At 38.9% G+C, this 22,503-nt stretch overlaps 2 protein-coding genes across 3 annotated transcripts in view; one reads left to right on the plus strand and one right to left on the minus strand.

The window, feature by feature from the left end:
• LOC134639976 (VPS10 domain-containing receptor SorCS1-like) overlaps positions 1-7,717 on the plus strand; it is a 48,934-nt gene extending 41,217 nt beyond the window's left edge. The window contains exons 24-27 of the mRNA XM_063491517.1: positions 2,719-2,818; positions 3,181-3,289; positions 4,316-4,470; positions 5,779-7,717. Of these exons, the coding sequence (XP_063347587.1) occupies positions 2,719-2,818; positions 3,181-3,289; positions 4,316-4,470; positions 5,779-5,837 (423 nt within the window). The 3' untranslated portion in view covers positions 5,838-7,717. The remainder of the gene's footprint in view (positions 1-2,718; positions 2,819-3,180; positions 3,290-4,315; positions 4,471-5,778) is intronic.
• Positions 7,718-9,190: 1,473 nt separating this feature from the next.
• sorcs3b (sortilin related VPS10 domain containing receptor 3b) overlaps positions 9,191-22,503 on the minus strand; it is a 52,824-nt gene continuing 39,511 nt past the window's right edge. The window contains exons 19-28 of one of the 2 annotated variants that reach the window (XM_063491304.1): positions 21,278-21,464; positions 20,894-21,027; positions 20,398-20,521; positions 19,974-20,086; positions 19,616-19,750; positions 18,839-18,938; positions 17,903-18,008; positions 17,654-17,814; positions 11,854-11,938; positions 9,191-10,148 (exon numbers count right to left, since the gene is read on the minus strand). In XM_063491304.1, coding sequence (XP_063347374.1) covers positions 11,874-11,938; positions 17,654-17,814; positions 17,903-18,008; positions 18,839-18,938; positions 19,616-19,750; positions 19,974-20,086; positions 20,398-20,521; positions 20,894-21,027; positions 21,278-21,464 — 1,125 coding nt within the window. In that variant the 3' untranslated portion in view covers positions 9,191-10,148; positions 11,854-11,873. Of the gene's footprint in view, positions 11,939-17,653; positions 17,815-17,902; positions 18,009-18,838; positions 18,939-19,615; positions 19,751-19,973; positions 20,087-20,397; positions 20,522-20,893; positions 21,028-21,277; positions 21,465-22,503 lie in introns of both variants that reach the window. The other variant, XM_063491303.1, reaches the window with a different exon arrangement.

Consider the following 22,503-nt stretch of genomic DNA (forward strand, 5'->3'; position numbering starts at 1 on the left):
ACCTAGAAAATAACATTCGGAAACCAGACATCATTATCTCCTGCTTTCAAAAAATAAAAAATCCAGACAAAAACTCAGAACAGTTTCTGTCACCACAGGGTTGCATCTTGCTTTGCAGATACACAGAACATTGTATTTACCATCATGCTTACACCATAGTCTTAAGCTAAAGGATAAAAATGAAAGTGGTCTGCAATTTTTTTTTCACCACACTGCCTCCTGCATTGATTTTTTCCCCCTGAGAAACTCTTTGTATAAATTTCAGTTTCTCATATATTGCTGCAATCATCCTTAATTATCTAAGATTCTTTCTCCAATTTCCGATTGATGTGGAGCATCAAGCTGTTTTTAGAGTCCTTGGTTATATGTATTGGAGAAGTGTTTTAAAGAGAGTTACATCTTAACTTCACTTTCTCTCTGTTTGTCCACAGTACTGGAAGTATGTGTGCGCTGAAATGAAATTGTATTTGCACAAATTCCCCCTCTCTTATCTCTGACTACTGACTATTATTTCCTGTTTCCAGTTTTTCTTTTCTTTTATGTGTTTGACAGACAGAATCTGTTCTGCGAGAGACTACCTAATTATTATCCAATTATTTTATGCTTTTCTTTATTACTTCTTAAAATGTCTTTTGCCTTCTTTGGTGCCACAGTTTCCCTTTTTTTTTCCATTCCAATCATCAACTTGGGGAGACTTGAAACTTGTTCTGGCAAGGCAATACATCAAAATGAGCATAATGTCTGCTCTTATTTTTGTCAGAGTTACATTATAGTTGCATAGTAACACAGTTTTAAGTGCAGCTTGACTTGGAAAGTCTGCACTTCATCACCACCTAACATTAAGGTTAACTCTGACAAAAATAAATGCAGACGTGATGCTTATTGTGATGGATTACTGAAGTCAGCCAAGTTTAAAGTCTCTGAAAATGCATTTTCATACCATTGTGAAATGAATGGATGCTACTGGCTGCTTGGTGGTGAGAAAAAATGTGATGTTATGCCTTGGAAAAGGTCAGCCGTAATGAGGACTGTACATTTTTTGTGGTAATTGGGCTAAAGCATGCACAAACTCTGGTGTAGTCCATCAAGTGAGAACTCAGTGAATAAGAGGAATGTGTTCCATATAGGCTCATTGTTATTATTATATAGACACCATAGGCTCTTTTTTTGCACAAGTCCAATCTTTCAGTAGCGTCTCAATAGTCTGTCCTCACGTACTTTCTTGTTTTATGAGTATACCCCTATTTAATCAGTATTTCTCTTCCTTGTCACACGTATTGTTTCACAGAACCTCAAAACTGATTTTAAATCTGTATCACTAAACTGTTAATTATTTCAGTGTTTCCACAGATGCATATTGTATTTCAGGTACTCCTAAAATGTAATACTTTATGTCAACACTAGAGGGCAATGCCTTCCCGTGTAAAAGCACTGAAGCTGCATCCACTGAAATAACACTCAGAGTATCTCAGAATGTGTAATTAGACTGACAGTCACCTCTGTGAAGTTTTGAGACTTGCATAAACCTTTGGGTAACGATAACAACTTTATTTTAAGCCACCCGGGCTTCGTGGTTGTTATTTTCTTGCTGTAAAATAAGATTCCTGGAAATGTATCTCGCGTCATGTTCTGAAAAGCTATCAAATAGGTAAACAAAGCAATAAAACAGAGATGTTTTTTAAAGCTAGACAAGCTCATTTATTCATAACGGAAGAGACTGCAATGTATCACAAGTAAACATAATTTTGCTGGCTCACAGTCAGTCTTGAACTACGTTAATAGGTATTTAATTACATTGATGCATCATATAATTGGCACCATCGAGAAAGGAGGCAATCTGGGGCAGGCGGCCGGGATTGGGAATTAAAGAGATGTATTTATCTAAAGCCTGTCTGATTACCTGGCAGAACCTCACAGACAATAGGGTAATAAATCTTCAGTTCACTGTTCTCATCTCCAGTGAATGACTTGCAATGTGGAGGCACTGAGTGAGCGCCAACACATACACATGTGCATGCGTTGAGCGCATGTGTGGAGGAGCTTATTAAAATGTGTAATAGATTTACTGACCCTGATATGCCACTAGAACAAAAAGTAATTATTCATACTGTGTAGAGCGGTCTAATTTTAACCAGTGGAAAGATTTTAGAAAGAGCGAGATGGAATTAGTGAGGCATGGCTAAGGACTCAAATGGGCACTGGGAAGGCATTTTGGTCTCTTGCTAAATGACTGCTTCATCAAGGTGTGAAAAGCAGGGGAACTTGAGTCTCTTCAGGGAGAAAAATTAAAACAGCAATTTTAAGATATTAGAACACACTTTGATTTCCAATAATGTTGCCTCACTGAACCTATAAATGGGCAAATCACATTCCCTTTAAAAGGAAGCATGACAAGGAAATAGTTGAAAAACTCCCCGCTGTGATGGAAATGGCAGAAGATTATTTTTTAATGTCACTGCCACACCATAAGCAGAACACCTGGTTACCTGATAAGGTTTTTTTCCCCCACCATTAAAGCCTGTTAGGTTTCAGTGCAGCAGGTTTGGTTTTCCCTGTGTCACATCACCATTTGCTCCTCTTTAGAAGGAAGCAAAAACTCTGATTCATAATTCAAGCTGTTGGATGGAATGGCTGTGGTTGAAATATTGATGACTGTGAAATATTCCTCTACAGCTGCCGCTAACTGAGCCTTCTCCATTCTGCCACTTCTCGTCATAGCTTTCTCAGGTTCTGCTAAGTGCTCTGAACCAAGACCTCATCCAGTTCACACTCAAACCGGGGGTGCAGGTAAACGTGTACGCCACACGGCTGTCTCCAGGTGAGCCTGCTGCGTCTGTCACACACCTACCTGAACAAATGGCAGGCAGTCTGATCCATTTTTGTTAGATATGTGTTCCAGACCCCCATTTCTGGGGTCGTGTCGGGGCCAGACTGTGTGCGGTTCTTCTAGTTTGAGGTTGAAAATGAGATCTACATGTGAATGAGCCAGCTTTCAGCCTTTCAAATGCTTATTAAAAATTAAACAGAAGTCTGGAAAGTACAGCTTATGTATTTTGTCATATTGTTGTATTTGTTTTCCATGTTCTCTCTGTTTATACTGCGCTGACTGATATTTAACAGAATTGCTATATAATCTTGGCCTGCATATGTGCTCATTTTCTCCATCTTTCTGCTTCAAAGCCCCTCTCGTGGACAGCAGTGATAGTGGCCACAGCGGCACGGCGGTCATCATGCTGGTGTCAGTTGTCCTGATGGGCCTGGCTGCCTTTGTTATATATAAATTTAAAAGGTACAAAATACTTGGGCGACAGAGCACAGTCAGAGAAAGACAAGTTAGGCGAGTCATGAAAATGAGCCCTCCGATTTACAGATGCTTCCATGAAGTTGTCTGTGATAAGATATGTTATTGCTTTGTTTGTTTGTGTGTATTCGCACGGCCCTATTTAGGGTTGCTCCCATTATCTAGAAGCAAGCACCTAACTGCTGAACTCCTAAAACTTTCCAGAAGTATTCAGACTCCATATATCTCTGAGTTATGAACATCCACGACACAATAATAGCTTGAGAAATAAGACAATTCCCCTCTGTCTCAATCTGCAGAATATTACAGGGAATGACAGGCTAATCAATTCTCCCAGAGCGCTGAATGGGTGTCAGAGTCCTGCAGTTATCAATATTCATCTATCTGACAATGTGAGGGTTGACCTTTCGGAAATGCTAAACACAGCCATCCAAGGTGAGGCATACTCTGCAGAATGGCAGGAAAGGTTGAGGAGATGAATCCTGAGACAACACACATTATACAGTGAGGGACATACAGTAAATAGCATCCTCTGCTGGAGGTAATCCCATGCCAATCACAGGGGGATGGTTTTGTTCGTCAGTAGTTTGTGGAATTTTACTCATTATAAAGCAAACACTGCTGAACTTTATGGATCGTAATTACTACATTAAGAAATCAACTTTGAGTTCTTAAGCTCCCCCAAATGTCACAGCACCAGCTGCAGCACAAAAACACAAGGGGGTGAATCTGAAATTAGAAATGCAAGATGTTAGTTTTAAGCAGAATTGGGGATGCATCTGAGGGGATGAAAAATTGATTGAAAGTGAGGTGAACAATACGAAAAGTGAGAGAGCAATGCCCAGTGGAATGCAAAATGCCCTAGTTTCCAGCTTTCAAGCAATCCTCTCCCATCCTTAACAGTTAAAAATAGTGCGTGACACATTATGCTTAGTGAAGGCATTAGTGAAACAGACCTGATGGCAGGTTTCCATTAACTTGCTTCCCTTTCCCCCCCTTGCGCACGACCTGCAGGAAGATCCCAGGCATGAACACATACACGGCAGAGCAGCCTGACAAAGAACAAGAGGTCATCCCGTCAGTGACCTCCATAGCCGTCCCAAACCCTGAGGGGGACAAGCTGACCGCACTGGATCACGTGGATGTACAGCTGGACTCAAAAAGCAGAGGTGTGTAGCTCTTTGTTAAAGCTACAGGCTTTATTCAGGTTTATTTTTTTCAGCTTGTATCAGTTTCTTTAAGCAACAAAATAGGTGTCATCTTCCCAGGCAGCCAAGCCGGCGGTGTACTTGTCACTAAAACTGCATAATTACTTACCTGATACAATTGAGGTAACTGGAATTTTATTTGTAGTGCTAAGAGCAATAACAAAAATGACATTTAGAAGATTCGTTTCTTTCCTGGAACATTATCGCCATTAATTTGGAGATCCCACAGAAAGCACTGTCAACAGTTTTTTTTTTTTTTTTTTTTTATTCAGAATGAACTATAAAACACGGTTTACAGCAGTGTCTGTGAAGAAGCCAAAAAGGGCACACTTACTTTACGGGCTATAATTGAAGGGAGCAAATGTAGAGTATGGATAAAGGTGGGAACTGGTGGAATCTTCTGGACAGTCATGGCAGGATCGCCAGTGAGAGTTTCTTAAAGTGGAAATTCACAGAGAAACTGAAATAATGAAACTGTGCAACATAAATCTGGTATTTCTTGTTGACTAGTACGCTCTTCCATTAAGAATCATAGTTTTGAACATGTACATTGACAAACGCATAATGCTACACCTGATACATTTTTATTGTGTGATTCCCAGAAGACGTCTTGTTGTTTGATACTGTATGTAGCAGTGTCTTCATTAAAGATGAACCAAATGTTTGGCAAAAAAAAAAAAGACTAGCCATGTGCTAGGAAATCAGAAAGCTATATCTTAACCGCGACATTCTAAAACTGTGTTCACTGAAAGTCAACGTGTCTTTATTTGTATATAATAAATATCTGAAACATTAAAGAAAGTTGTCGCAGTCAGGAGCGCTGGCCACAAGTTGAAGCTCACTGACTTGATATTCGCTTACTGTTAAGTGCCAATGCTATTTTTCCTCCCCGTATATTGTCAGACGAGTTGCCAAGACAGAGTTATTATTATGTGTTATGTATTTATGTATTTGCCAGCCTGACTTTGGCACAGTGAGGTATTAGCATGCACAGGTAAGTGAAGCACAACCAAGTGTGAGCTAAAGTGATGAGAATGTCTAGGTGAATTATTTGACCCAATAAAATAATTAGTACAGCTGCAAAGAAGCAGAGTGGTGAAAGCATTTTCATCAAGAAATATATATGAAGTTCCGGTTGATTTACCTCCACGCGTAGCTAAACAATCGACCCATCCAAGATAAATGTGTTTGCCTGCAAAAATACACTCTCATGCAAATAGCGTACATAAAATTCCTCCCGTGTCGCTTTCCTTTCTTCTCCCTCGCCAGGCTACCTGCCATCTCACACAGACATCAAGCTCTCTGATGAAGCACCCCATGTGTTTTAATGTTGAGAGTCTATGACCGACTCGAAAGCAATACATCTTCTTTGGCAGTTACTTCCAGCAAGCTATGAAACCACGGTCACAATGAATGGTCTCGAGTGTTTTGCTACCCATGCATGGATGGACCAGTTCACACTGTGCTGCCTAATCCCTCTGAGGAGACTGTACAGATTTATACTTGCTTCTTGAAAAGGAACACTTTTTGACTGAAATACTTGTATTTTTGCAAGGACACTGATCTTTTTATGTAAATAATGTACATCCATAATGGAAGAAGTCTCAGCTGGTTACAGCTGCGCCTGCCCAAATATGAAAATATCAAATGGGAGTGATGTGTAATCATATCTCAAAATATTCTACCGTTTCTGTTTTCGGACTTGTGTTTGTGGAGTTTACTTTATTTAACTATGTGGAAATAGCTTATCTGAGTAAGACAGTGAGGGAAGCAGATTCATTAAGCTCTGTACAATCAGTAAATCTTATCAGCAGATTCTCATCAAATGAAAGCTTGCAATATCCAGGAGATGAAGGAGAGCTCCTAGTCCCAGATCTGTGTATTCCATCAAGCCTGCCTCTGTGCCGCTCAAAATGTTATAATATGTGTCATAACAAAAATAAGAACAGAAGATTATAGTAGATGGGTATGCACAGCAGATGAAAATCCGAGCGATCCCTCTTGTCTAGTAGACTCAAATAAGTCATTTTGGAGACAATGAAGGCAGCAGAATGAATGCTAACGTCATAAATGTTACCCTGCTTTAACGCGAACAACACACTAGTGCTCTAAATCATTGTTTTGGGCTATTATTGCAACGGTAGTCTTATATTTGATTGTCATACGGTCAATTTTAACTGTTGCACAAAACAGTGACTTTTACACTTTGTATTTATTCATTGCCAGAAGCATTTCTGGTGTATTCGGGTTTCTATACAGAGAACAAAATGTAAATTTTCAGAATAATAACACTGCGGCAGACACTCACTGTAATGCAGTAAAAAAAAGTGCTAAATTTACACTTTAGTTATTAGATCAAGGTTTATTTTCAGTTTGTCGCCTCCTTGACACAATTACTACTTACTTTTCATATTTTCTTTGAACTGCTGGTACTGTGAAGGATGTGGTGCCTTTTTATAGGAAAAGAGTGAAACTGTGGATTTTTGGATTATTGTAATACACTTTTTATTTACTCTGGACTGTTTATGATATTAAGATGATACCGACATCTACACATAGCATTTCCTCGGTTTACTGCAATGCACGGGAGCCTGCAGTCTGTTTAAGGTTTACCCCCAAGGACTCGGCGGACAAAAGCCTGCAGATTTGTTCATCTCGTTCGCTGCAAGGGACACAGAGATAGAGAAGACATATCTCCTGTCAACAAGGCTCAGCCTACGCACACTGCTTTGGTCAGCTGCTGTCTCTTTGGGATAAGTACTAAAGTTCTTCTTCATCAAACTTTTCTTTTTAAGTGTTGTCAGCATCATATGTCAGTAAGACAAATTGACTAGAGGCTTCTCCATACTTCTTCCCTCCAATCCTCCAATTGAGCCTGAAGCATAAATAAACTCGTCTTCAGAAAAACTCTCATCTCTCCACACGGTCATCTGAAGATTTTTTTTTTGTGCTTGTTATTTATTTAACAACTATTTTTGTTAAATCCGAATAATTAACCTGTGAATACGATTGTGAACATATTTGCATGACCTTTTTTTTCTATTTTAAGCTACCTAAATATGTCTTAGGTAAAAAAAAGAAAAAAAGAAATGTTAACAATGTGAACTGGAAAATGTTATGTTTCTCAACGGGCTAGACTAATCATTCATTATAAGTGATGTGATTATTCAGTGGGTTGTTACTGTGTTTTTCATTTGATCTTGCAGAAGTAACCATAATTACATAAATAATAAAGAAGAAACACAAAAAGGATTGCAGTGTGGCTGCTATATTTTTGCTGTTTAAACCACGTAGTTAACTCGCAGGCTTTGCAAAGTCAATCAGCAAGGCTCATGAGGAGCAAAAGTAAGGCTCTACTCTAGCCGACTGTGAGTCTATCACAAATTGGTACTTTTGATTGATAGGCACGCTCACATTGTAGAATTAGTTGCTTCTTCTTCTTTGTCTCTTAACAAGTGTTGCTTAGCATGCCTGAAGTTTCAGTGCAGCCATTTGCATAATACAATGGGGCAGAGTGAGAGGACAATGAAAAGCACCAAGTAGCCTGGAGTGATTCTAATGGGCTAGTTCCTTGGCTCTCCCACTGTGCAACAAATTAATTATCCCCTCTCCAGGAAATCAACACACACACACACACACACACACACACACACACACACACACACACACACACACACACACACACACACACACACACACACACACACACACACACACACAATCAACAAGGAAGATTTTCCCAGTCTGGGTAGCACCTTGAATGAAAAATGTCCCACAACAATAACCCACAGCAATATTGTGTTAGCCACAGTGTGAAATTGATGAGCATGTTTCCTTTCATTGAGTGCTACATTACAGTGTCTGGCTGCAGCGAATCATCCATTAGTGATTGTCACCGTTCAATTTGATTGTGCACTGCCGAACATCCCAGGGCAGTTAGAGAAAGGCCTTGGTGTTAATTCAGACTGAGAGCAGGAGCGAGAATAAGACTCTCGGGGCGTTGATGGCTGTTGGAGTGATGAAGATTGGTGTGCGATATGAAGCCGTTGAAGTGGCAAACAAAATGCAAAACACAGAAACAAGGTCCTGGTTGCTGCAGCTTTGTATGTGAAGACATATTTCAGCCAATCAACCACACTGTTTTATGCTCCAATCTCACTGTCTTTCACATTTCTTTTGTAACTCAGAGAAGAAATCATACTAATACCCCCATACTAACATCTGCTTTTCATCACTTGACCACAGCCATAGTAATTGTTCCCATTAAAAAGAAACCAGCTATAACTGGTAACTTGAATGATAGAGTGTTAGAGGTAAAATGAAGCTCAGTCTAAATGTCAGATGGGAATCTTCACATGGGTGTTATCACACTTCTGCCCATTAAATCTGACTTCAGAGCCTCTGTGGGATCATTAAAAGTGCTGTGGTGAGCCTGATACACTGGCTGCTACATGGCACCTGTGTTTCAGATAAGACTGTGGTGGTGCTGTTAAAGAGAAGCTTCTCGAACTCTTTGGTTTTTAGGTTTGTGTCATGACAACCCCAACATTTTTTGTAAGCACTGCGAGCCATTTCTTAATCTTACATGTTCCACTGTTACGCTTACTGTGGGTGCATGCATAATACAAAACATAATTCCATATAAAAATACATTTATTTTGAACAATTTCAAAATGGCAATTCGTTCACAGTAAGAAATGTGATTCCAAACAAGACGATTTTTATATAATCGACAAAAAGGAACAATATCATAGAAGTTTCATGTTTCATGCACAACTCTGGGCAAATGCACAACTAGACTATAAGACAAGGTGTTTAATAGTTTGTTTAATGTGTCAAGTAAAGTTTAAAATCACAATGATATATATATATATATATTTATATATACAGTACTGGCTCACCCCAATAAAAGTCTTTTATAGTCTTTTATCACAGATAATTAGGGCATGCTACTGTAAAAAAAAAAAAAAAACTAACAAAAAAACCCCCAATGAAATTAAAAAAAGTGGACATACATCTTGCTGTGAGACTTAAAATCAAGGAAAGACACAACTGCCTGCTCAGTTGGCTGCCTTAACGACAATGTATGAAGATGCTAGTGTACAGATTTAAATTCCATCTTATTCTATGTACATGTTGTTGATATTTCCACTTGTAAGGCCAGACTTTCATGATGTTGTATACCATATTCTGAGAAACAGTCATTGAAAGCACCATGTTATCTAACAGAGCAGAAACATACGTCCCTGTCTTATACTCTTTACCAACAGTCACATATGTATGCATAAGCATTATATCTACAACTCAAAGACCTCTAGTTTTAGGATGGTAACGTTTAGCTTGAGCATAAAATTTAAGAGGTTAATAGAATAAATTATATGATTTAAAAAAAAATCAAACAATCTATTATATTTTTGTCTTATATTATAGTCACACTCAGGAAAACAGTGACGTGAGCCAAAATTACTGAGATGTGTACAATGATGATCTTGTCACCTGAAATGATTGTTTCAAAGACAGGGACCAGGTTTGCAACCACTCGCAGTCAGTTGCCTTTGGTGGATGAAGACAGCAATAAAACGGCAAAAAGACGGAGTCAGTCTGCTATCAGTCTGCTTTCAGTTTGAATGTAGCTGGCTCTACATACACAGAAATTCACATTAAATGGAAATTCACACAAACTATTTACAGAGTTCAGCCAGAACCTCATAGATCTGAAACAGAATTTCCTCCACAAATAATGACATCATTGCTGCAAAATGACAGAGATGGTCAGCAACCTTGCTTTCATATAGAGATATAACCAGAATACAACTTGTTGGCAACCAGTTGAGTCATGTCTCCTATTTCAAAGAGATGCGTCACAGATGAGTTGTGCTCATTGGTGCAGACTGACTCAGATTGATTGCATTGTGTTGCAATCTGTGTTTATAAATTAGACTGCAGTTTTATGCAAACTTTTGCTAACCTGTCTGAAGGTGACTGCACTCAGTCTGAGTCAGGCCATGATTGTTTAGAGACAAAGGTTGAAGGTGTTGCATGCTCAACTTCTGCTTCTTATTTGCAATTGGTCGCCAAATGCAAAAAAAAAATCTGATGCAATCACAAGGCCACCACCCATTTTTCATAGTCACAATGGGGTTGCAGTGCTAGTTTTATACTAGTGCGACTGAGCTATTATGAAGGAAGAGCAAAATGTAATCTGCCCCATCATGCAAGTCTTTGTTGGATGGGTTGACTATCCATTAAAGCTGTGTCCACACAACAAGTGATTCTCAGCAGTGCGGTGACCAGAGACCACAAAGTCAACCTCAAGTGACTATAGATCAAAAAAAACTGCTAACAAAGCAAAGTGGACAAGTCCAAGATAAACTTTTCTCAAAATTGAGGCAATCGATTGAAGTGACTACCAGAGAGAGCACAGGATGCCGGTGATTGACCTGGTAATCAATACATTGGAGCATAACCGAGGCAACCAAAGCCTGGAATGATCGCTAGCAAACAACTGTTGGTTTCAGATGCATGAATTGCTCCCTGTGTGGACACGGCTCTTCAGGATGTAAAAAAGAGGAAAAAGTAAATAAAAAGTATGAATAAAATAAAATATTGTAATTGACAGAGTTGATCATTTTTAGTCAAATTAGTATGATAGAGATAAATATGAATGCAGCAGAACCTTTTTATTAGATGGAATCAGTATTTTCCAGCCTTGTTTAGTAGTATTCTAATATTCCCACAGGGCTGTCTCCTTACGACAACCACTGAGAAATCAATGTTGAGTTTACAAACTATAGTAAAGCCTATCCATCCTCTCTCTTGTACTAACCTCTCCATTAATAATATCCTCCTTCTTATTAACATTATACCCATATATTCCTAACACTGTTTTCTCTAGAAGGGCACCTACCAAAGCTTCCGGGGTATTTGTTTTCTAGTGCCCGGCCATGTATTTCCCAAATACTATACAAAAGGAGTAAAACAATATTTGAAGCAGCACAACATCATCTGAGTATTCATAAATATTAATAATGTTCATATTAGCAATGTAGGATCCATGGCATGTGGTAAAGAGCAAGGGAGTCTTGACGCCACTTACTTTTTGCTTGTTGCTGCACTTATTAACACATTTCAGCAGTTAACTGTCCCCTAACTAGAGGCCCTGTAGTCTGGCTCAGTGGATTCATCTTTATCATCTAGTATTGTAAACTAGATACTTATTCTATCCACATGAATAAAAAAACATGTCTCGGAACGATAGCAGCTATTGGCGTGAAAACAAAGAAAAAAAAAGACCAGTAAATAAAACTATTTCAGCACAGTTGAAACACAACAATCAGTACTTACTCTGTAACAGAGCTCATGTCTTAGACATTAGTACAGTTTGGAAATTCCCTTGTAACAATTCTCTCCATATTTCTGCCAATTCCACCTGAAAAAAAGAAGAAGAGGTGAGCAAATTATTAAACTGAGTAAATAAAATAGCAGGGGACTGCTGTGGCACGATTTGGCTTTTTTGTTTTTTTAATTAAATGGCTTGTAGAGGCTTTTATATTTAATTACATCATTCATGCATTTTGCCTGAAACACACTAAAAGAACATGGCTTATCCGAGCAGGGCTGAGCTGGTGATGACGGTGGGCTGATAAGATACGATCGCCGCGACAAGTGGGGTCATTCAGATCGTGCAGACACTGGCTTATTCGAAAGTTGAACTTCAGCGTCTCAACCATCTCAGTTCAATAAATTCAGCCATTTGTATAGAGCAGCCTGAACCTAATTTCATGTTCATCCTCATAAGTAATAACCTGCAATAAATTCATTAAGGTGGAGACCTGGCTGTCAGTTCAGATTTACAAAAGACATACTGATTTTTTTTAGCTTTAAATTAATCTTATAAGAGGGATGTTTTAAGACTTAAACTTGTGTAGCCTGCAGCAAATTGAGTGTTTAATATAAAAGATAAAATGAGCTTTAAAATTGAGATCGGAATTCTAGTGCTTTTTAAAATGAACCAGAAACAGTAACTGTATATTAACTAAAGTGAGCTCTTTCACCTCTATAAAGCTAAAAGCACAGCTCAAAGAAATGAGCAGAACACTTGATTGTCACAGTATAACACAGTCGGTTAAACATCAAGTTTATCAGTCTGTTCAGTTAGGAAGCATAAACTATTGTAAATCCATTTCACCTGCTTTGGTAACAGTGAAAGTGACAACAGGTTCACTGGAGAGGCAACAACAAGACAGCTGCTAAAAAAGGAATGTTTCTGCAGGAGGTGGTCACAGACAGTTGCTCTCTCCTTATCCCTCCCGACTGATTTTTCTCTTATTTTGCTTTTTATTAGTGTCCTTGTCACTACTGGTAGCATGAAACAATACCTGCAGCCCATTCAGGCTGCACAGGTAGCTGCCCCAGGATGGCGCATCCATACGTGCCATCACAAAAACTTTGGTGTATGTCTAAGGACAGTCTCAAGATTGTGGACATGATACCAAAAGACAAATACATGCAGAGAGGTGGACAAGACCGAAGAAGGGCATCAACCAAGAAGCAGGATCAGCCTCTGCTCCTGTGTGTGTGGAGAAACAGGGGGAGCACTGCCAGAGCCTTACAGAATGACCTCTAGTGGGCTCATTGTGCATATTTCTGACCAAACTGTCAGGAACAGACTCCGGGAGACTGGGATGAAGGGCTGAAGTCCTTTAGTGGGACCTGTGCTCACAGCCCACCACCATGCAGCTCGGCTGGCATATGCCAAAGAACGCAAAAATTGGCAGTATCCACCTCTGACCCCCTGTTGGCTTCACAGATGAAAGCAGGTTCGCTCTGACAAGGAGTCAAAGAGTCTGGAGACATCATGGGAAACTTTATGATGCCTGAAACATCATCCGGCATTACAAGTTTTGGCGTGGGTCAGTGATGATCTTATCCTTATCCTTGCAAGGTCATACAGACCTGCATACACAGACTGCTGTTTGGTACCAGGAGGAAATCCTCAGAACTTTTGTCAGACCTTATGCAGGTCTACATTGAACTCATGTGTCCAGAGGGCATTTAAGGCAGTGATACACTGACTGGCTCTCATATTCACCAGGCCAGGGCTGATGATCTTGGTTACAATTGATGTCGTTGCATCATTTTGTTTGCAACAAATTATACATTATACATCAGTAAATAGTTACAACTTAGATATGTCATTCATCAAGATGTGGTTTTGACTTAAGCGTTTCCTTGATTTTTTTTTTGAGCAGTATACTTATTTCCTTCTGTCTGGATGGCTGCTGTAAAGAGACAGAAATGAGTTAATATGTTTTCAGACATGTTAACTTCCAATTCTATACCAAAAGATTATTATTCTAGTTAGGTTTTGTTTCAAATTTAGATGGTTCTGTTTTATTTCAGACCAATACATAACAAACACTACTAATGAAGCTGCAATAAACCATTTTTGTGGCTGCTTTGGAATGCAAAAATAATTAATATACAGATCTGTTCAGATTTATGTGGCCAATTGTTTTTCAGCAAACATGTTACTTTGCACAACCAGTTGTTACAAAATAACATTATCCCCTCTTTCAGCTCTGTGTTTGGTCTCCTATAAAGTTTTTATAGCTGCAAAATGTCTCAGTATTTTTGCCATCTAACTTTTAATCTTGACTACTTGCTGTTTGGTGCTGAGCTGCTGGTGTTTTTAGAGCTTTTTCACAATAAGAGTGGACTCAACATGCTAGTTGCAGATTGCATAGCTAAGGTTAAGTCCACTGTAAAGCCCTGCAAAGCTGAGGGGAGCTGCAGAGTCAGAGGTTAATTCTCTGTAGGTTCATCAATAAGAACACCTTTCAAACTGTCCTGTCACATTGCCTTTTGACACACTATTATTAGAAAACAAATCAGAATCAATTTAAGGATGTCACTTAAGAGTAATGATCAATGGAGCACATGCAGGATACATCCAAGACTGATAGCTGTGACCAATTATGTAGCCGAAAGAGAGGTGCTCTTCAAAAGTTACTGCTTCAGTGTTTTGTCTCTTTGACCAAGAGATGACATTTGATACTCCTACACTGAGTCTAGTGAATTCAGGTGTAATTTTTGGAGGTTACATGCAGTATAAGCCTCATCCTCCTTTCAAAAAAAGTTTCCTTTTTCCTCAAACAGCATCAATTTTGTACGTACAAATGCTAATCAGAGAATTCTAACTTGTCTTCCTTAGTTGATTGCTAGGTAGACTGGTCCTGACAACTTCCTGTCTTGTATAATGTATCATACATGAATCCCCTTTCCAGCATAATTAATCCCCATTTCAACTCAACTGTAATTTTCTACGGAGCCCATATGAGCTGTCATTTTAATCATTTAGTATTAACATATATCAAATGAAAGTCCTTAACTAAGCTGCCAAAAAAATGTTCATTTAAGTCTGTCAGATACTGCTTGAAACATTCAAATCTTCCTTTTAACCTTCATGAATTCTGACTGTAATTTTACTTAATAGCTTCAGCAGCATTGTGACAGCTACCAGTGATAAGAGATTCTTCTTCTTTTTAAAGCATGTAAGGATATTTGGACTAAAGTGAGGACACATAAAGTCACTGAACCCACACATTAATTAAATTAAACTCTCTAGGGAAATATTTCCCACTGGCTGGTGGAACACCTGCCTTACAAGACATGGAAGGTTCAGTACTGTATAACAAATGTGCTCTATTTATTCCACATTTTTAAAAAGAGTTCACAAAATTGTGTAGGTAGATTATCGATGGCAATATTCAAAACAGATGAACAATCATATTAATCCTGCAGTAAGCTGAACAGTGACTTGGACTAACAGATGGTAGACTTTATAATGTTCCTGTAAAATAGTGAAAACCGAATACAGCAGACTCAGCTTTCTGGGAACATTTATATCTCAGCCAGAATTGGAATACATGAAAATCAAACCAAGTTGATGAGTACTAATGAAATCTTTAAGCAGCAGGTTGTAAATTCATTTAGCATAGCGAGCCACAGATTAAAAGGCCCCATGCTGCTCTGCCCTTTTCTAAATAAACACACTCGAAAGCAACTAAAAAGGAGTAAATTTGTTTCAGATCAGCAAGGACTTGGTTGAAACAGCTGAGAAATGAAGAACAGCCAAAGTGCTGAGTGACCAGAAAAAAGGCCTGCAGCCCACATGTCTGTGTCAGGAGCACTGCAATGCTAGTTTTGTCAAACAGTCCACACCGTCTGCAGGGACTGAATAGTTCTCATCTAAAAGACATCACAGCGGATGTCAAGCATAGCAATCAAAAAGTTAACTTGTCATGGTGATATCTGGTTTCTGTGCAGATGCTGCAGTTGTGCTCAGGCTGTGCAAATTGCAAAAATATGACACACAGCATTGATAAAGACGTTGCAGCACCTCAGACACGCACTGAATTTTAATGTATTTTTGAGTAGTTTCACTAAAAAAATAAAAAACATGCCATTTTAAATAAGAGCAAAAAGAACATCATCGTATTTTGAGTCTACGCTAAATTATATTTCAGATTTATTCAAATGCTCAGTGATGTTTTTTAGGGCAATAAAAAGTTAATCAGCATCTGTCTTTTACAATAACATTCAGCCTTTAAACCCCGTATTAATAAAATACATATTAATACATTAAAAATTAATCACAGTAAGTTCTCATATACTCTTAATGTGGGCCTGAAATAAAAGCTTGCATCATTATACACTGTCTCTTCATTGATTGAAAGCAACAAAGTACATTCGTGGGGAACTTATACTGTACTTGACTATTAGACATTTATACTATATGTTTACACACTATGTTTTAACATAAAGTAGGTCCAGCATTTTATTGAAATATATGATCAAACATGTGAATACAATATATAAGGCAAAAACAGAGCTTGCACAATTGTAACAAGCTTGAAAGTGAATATTTGATCTGATCATCTTTAACTCTCTTAGCAGCATTCTTGTAATTTCTTTAAGTAGTCTTCAGGAATAGTTCTCCAGGGTTCTTGAAGGACTTTCAAAGCTCTTATTTGGATGTTGGCTGCCTTTTGTTCCTGTTCTCTATCAAGATGATCCCAAAATGCTTCAATAATGTTGAGATCTGGACTCTGAGGAGGCCAATCTGTGACTGATACTATTTCAATTTGTGCTTTTTCCACCCTGCAGACACTCGCTGTTGTACCTTACTTCTGACCTCCTCCATTCATATTGATCATGATTTGAACAAAAAATTTCAAATGTGGACTCATCACTCCATGAGACCTGTTGCCAGTGATTTTCAGTCCCGTCCTTCTGTAATTCTGCAGACATGAGCTTTTGCTTCATGTTTCCCTACCTTAATAATGGTTTCTCGACAGCCATCCTTCCACTGAGACCACAAAGGGCCAGATATGTCTCTCAGGCTCTGTGTCAAGTTGTTTTTCATTTGTTAAAGACATGACTTTTAGATATGGCTCATACTTCATCATCATGTGGATACTTTTTAGGCCTGCCACTTCTTCTTTTGTCCTCCATTTGTCCAGTTTCCTCAACTTTTTTTAAGGATACACTGCACAGCTCGGTGCAATCTGCCAGGTTTTTAGCTAATAGCACCGTAAGAATCACCTTGTTGTTGCAAAAAGTAATATTTTGTGTCTTTCAAACTATAGCTTTTTCATACAAATGACATTTTTTGACAGGCTAACAAAGTGCCAAACAATACAATTTAAAATTGGTTCTTTGTTAGGTTTTCTGTGATGTGTAGATACAACACTGTTAATCCTGTAAGCTAAGAGCCTTTTTAAGCTTAAATGATTTATACCTCAGTGTTAAGTGGTTCATAAAAATACTCTGAAAATGGTCAGGTACAAGAGCTGCACTGAAAATAAGTAAAAAAGCAACCAATGTCAAAAGAAAAACTTTGAAAGACCTTCAGAAAGCCTGGAGAATTATTGCTCCCGACCATTTAAAAAAAATTAGACATAGTCCGGGTACTTGGAAGCAACATATATAGAAAAGAGGGATGCCTCACAACTTTTGCACAGTAGTGCAGCCTCATTAAAATGCAGATTTTGTGTCACTACTCCATTAGTAATAATTACGGCACATTTTTTAACAACACAGTCACAGTTTGCCTGCAGTAAAGGCATTTTGAAAGGATTACCTATGTTCCTCGCCTCCAGCTCTTTTTCCATGAGTTCTTTCTGGGAGGGAAACTCACTGAGCTTGACCTTGGACATGGTGTCATTCTGACCGACTGTGCTTATCACTTCTGGCTCCTTCTCATGGCTGTCCTCAGTCTGGACGTGGATCCAAGGGATTTTCCTAAGAGACAGCAGAGCAATAAAGATGATTAGTTTTTGATTATCAAGTGAATTCAACAGTATTTACTTTGTTATCTCAGTAAACATACCTTTTGAACTTGTAGATGAAGAATGCAGCTAAACCAACAAACACCACGATGAGCAGCATCAGCATGGCCGACCCACTGGGAAGTGAGTTTGAGTCCACAAGTGGTGCTGAAAGCCAAACACCATAAATGAGCACCAAACTTTTTACATAATATGTGTTAAACCCATTCCTTTTTCCTAAACCATGTCCTATTCCAAGGATATTACTTCATTACCCAATGTCATGAAGAGCATATCCCTACATGTTATCTCCTCAGGGCATAAAAAGCACCTTTAGGAGGTCCACTGCTTCTCTCCAGGGTTCGTACTGCAGCCAGCAGCAGCTTATGCATAGTCATGGCTTTATAAATGCTGAGATGCAATATTCAAAGTATTTCCTCTCACTGCCCATCTTTCTCCCCGTCACAGAGAAGCCTATGAAGTCTTTGACCTTTCCGGATCATTTTAAAGGCAACCCAGACCTTTGTATGCAGACACAAATGAAGACAGATCCATTGGTGGATGAAAAGGGTAAAGACACGCGAGGTGATCGACACGTTTTTACGATATGCTAATGACCCGGTGACCCTGTGAATTTCCCGTGCATATCAAACACCTGCTTTGTCAATCATGTGATTGATTGGCTGACTTCAAAGAGAGCTACTGTCTCATAGCCTCAGGTGCAAAACTGGCACTCTGTGAAGGATATTTAAATCCTGTGATATACAGCATCGTCCGTCTCTCAGGAAACACTTTGTCTTTGCCTTGCTTTATTTTTTCAGAGCGTCGTTAAAATTCAATGTCAAACCAGTCTAACGAAGACACATCTTATCTAATGCTCTGTGGATCTGTAGACATGCTGTATTAATCTGCCGTAAAATAAGCCTAGGGCCTGTTTGAGTGTTTTGTTTTCACGTATCTCTAAAAGGGTTTCAATGTAACAACTGCTGAAAACTTACCCAGAGTTTGCTGAGTCATGTACACAATAATGCGAATGTCAGCTTTCAGTTCAAACTGGATCAGGCCTTGGTTCAGTGCAGTGACAAAAATATTTGATATCTGTCACAGGATTTTAACAAAAACACACAGAAAACACAAAGGTTTACATTAAAATTTCACGAACAAGCAAGACATTTTTGGAAAAGAAAAGATTGATACAATAATTAGCTTAGCTTAGCATAATGACCGGTGGCGCCATTGACTGGCTCTCTCCATTGTTCAAAGATTCGCCCGATAATTAACACATTACAGTGTGTTTCTCTCGCGTTTTGCACTTACTTTGTGTTTGAGTCCTAGCAAAATAAGCAGTCTGCAGATCTTTTGTGAGCTCAAAAGCTTTTGCTCAAGATCATTTAAAAAAAATAAATAAAAATCAACTATTCTGACAAAAAGACAGGAGCCTGAGATGGAAGTGGCAGAACTGAAGATGTTAAGAGTTTTACTGAGGATGTAGTGAAGGAGGACGTGCAAGTGCTTGTGTGACAGAGGAGGATGCTAGGGATACGCTAAGAGAAGAAGAAGGAAAACAGAAGAAATAAATACCAACTATGGAAACATGCATACCAACCATATGAACAAACAGTTAATTTTATTATCCTATTAACAGCCTTTAGGGCCTCTTAAATATCTAGCATAAATATAAATACAATGTATTTTTTAATGTCCAGGAAACAGCAGCTCTACATAAAAGCTGACATGATCTAAAACAAAAATTTCGACATTATCGTGGCTCTTACTGTCTCAAGAGCCTCTTCGCTCCCACTCTTGTGCTCAGTAGATGTCTGCTCATCAGGCAGAATAAAGAGCTCTGCTGTAGTTGGAAGCCCTGGATACAGAGATACCAGCAGCTGATCTTCATGAATCCCAGACACCTGCAGTGACACGAAAACACGACAGCCAGGTATGGCTTTACTCTGGAGGCTAAATTCACATTAAATAATGTGTCTCCTAAACAAAATAAAAGAAGAACACATGGGTTACAAAACATCATGACTGCTGTGTCATTTTAGCGCACCCGTATAAAATAGTAATGACCCTGAAAGCCATTGGTGTTCGCTGTCAACTGCAGGAAAGATCTCTTAGGAACTGATGTACCTGTGATAGAGCTGTCCGCACCACACGGCCTATGTCCTCCCTCCATTCGGGGATGTCAGGATTGTGCTCATCAAGCGCTGGCGAAAACGACAACAGCAGTGACCTGAAGAACTCTGGAAAAAAGGTGAAGTGATGTCTGTTAGAATATTAACGCTACTTCTAGTTTAGGTTTTGATTAATCTGATGTGCAGTTTTGTCCTTTTTCATTTGGCAACATCTGCCTTGAAGTTAATTGCTCCTCGAGATTTCGTGTTCGCATACCGTGACATTTTATTCATTAGATAAGTCCACGTTGACATCAACGTGGCGAAGCTTGCAGCGCTGACCGAGAGGCATTACGCTTTCCCTGAGATAGCATATTGCATATTCATGTAACAGGCATCTCTCCAATTAAAGTGCTTTGAAGACTGTCTCCCCCACTCACCTTTAACAGTTATAACTTTTGAATCCTGCATTACAGTGCTCCCAGAAGCAACCTGGACCGTGACCTTGCTTTTTCCTTCGCTCTGAAATGTGTGTGAGATGCTTCCCTCCAAGGTTATAATGGGCTGGATTTCAAAAGGAAAAACACAGAGAAATGCACAGAAAAAGCTGCATCCTCATGGCTGAATATAGAACACTACGTATATCTACTGTATAATGAGGGGATGCTGCGCTGAACACAATCAATCTGATAGAAAAATATAATCAACCATCCAAGCTGGATCCTCCAGAATGGCACAGGGCAGTCACATGCTGTCACTTTTTACATGATTTGTGGGGAGATCTGTGTAGATTTACACTTTTAGATTACAAACAAGAGCACAAAGACATCAAGAGAGGAGTGGGAAGATGGGGAAAAAAAGCAGCAGTAAAAAGGATAAATGCCTTGTGTGTATAGAAGAATGGTGGGAGGAGGTGGAGGAGGAGAAGCGTCTCACCTCAGAGCTGTTGTCAAACCACCAGAAGAAGGTCAATGTTCTGGTGTGGCTCGGCCAAACCACTGCAGTCAGATTAGCCTCCTTCCCCCTGACGGCTACAATGGGAGCGGAGAGATACACCCGCTCTAGTGGACCTGCGGCGATGACAAATACGCCATCATATATCCATACATGCATCGAATGAATGCAGTTGATCGCAGTTGATGTACATTTAGCTTCAGGTGTGTGCTTTTGCATTTTCCAAGGTTAAAATGCATAAAAGTAATAAAACCATGACTGAAATGTAATTCAGCAGAGTGGGAACGTGACTATCCATGAAAGAGAAGAGGTTTATGCTATCTGCACAGCCTCAGGAATCAGTAATGATGTTTCTTATTCACATACTGGTGATGTGTAAAAACAGTGTGCTGCTGTCAGATCCTTGGCTGTTTTCTGCAGTAGCTGTCACGCGGTAAATCCCAGTCGTTCTGTAGATGTGCTTGATGCCATCATCCGCCCTGCTCAGGTTAGAGTACGTGATCTTGATGCCATTTCCAAAGTCTAGCTGGATGCTGGTCCTCAGCGAGTCTCCCTGTGGACAGATGGTATTACATAGCATCTGTCATCATGGCTTAGGTCAGGATACTTTCACTTGGACCACATGCAAGGAAAGAACGATCAGTCTGCCGCTGAAGTGCTGGAGCTGAGATGTCATATAGGCTGTGTCATAAACACTTTGAAGGTGAATATGAATGGAAAAAGACAGAAATTCAGCAGAGAAAACAAGTGGAAATGTGAAAAGAGAGACGCAGAGGCAAAAAAGGTCATGAAAGAGTCCCAAAGTAAGATGGAGGAGTTTATAATCTGGTGTCATTTTTCCAGCTGATCACTCAAAAACAAACAGACACATTGCCATCACCAAAGTGTTTTTCATACAAATTACAGAAACTTTAACAACAAACTTTTGGTTTTATTACTCAGGCTTTGAGCTATCTGTAGTGAGATGTCACGCTGAAACAAAAGATCAAATAAACTTCATTTGTGGTGATCAAAGCAATGAAAAATTGCACTTTAAAAACATTCAGCAACACCCTGTCAGCAGTTTTTAGGCGGCATTTCAGAAAAATCTAGTTCCAATTAAATTAGTTAACAATAAGATCTGAGGACTAACTTCTTCCTTAACTAACCTCAAGTTGTTTCTTTTTTCTTACATTTAATGAATTTACAAAAAGGTGCAAATCTATGTTATGTTAAAAGAGGTAAATTTGAGTGGAACAGGGAACAAGGAAAAACAATGTTTGAGGTGATATTTCATAAATACATCCATTTTTCAGGCTAAAGGTTTTTTTTTTGATAACCTTCGAGTTAAAGCTGTTCTAGTTTTTGGGCAATCTATGTAAATCCTACAAGGTACACACATTGCATTCAGATCTGTTTTTTTGGTGCAGTAATGTGCTGCTGTGAATATATTAGTCATAAATATATCAACATTGTATAATCTATTAGGATTTTGAATATCACGCTTTTCTTTTTTTCTGCATTTGTCTTTTGAAAAAATCAATACATATTTCCCAGAAGAGAAGTCTTACAAAATATTCCTGAGAATAATTTGAGATTTCAGATTACTTTTA

This window comes from Pelmatolapia mariae, linkage group LG13, assembly GCF_036321145.2.
Source record: "Pelmatolapia mariae isolate MD_Pm_ZW linkage group LG13, Pm_UMD_F_2, whole genome shotgun sequence".
Classification (NCBI taxonomy): Eukaryota; Metazoa; Chordata; class Actinopteri; order Cichliformes; family Cichlidae; genus Pelmatolapia; species Pelmatolapia mariae.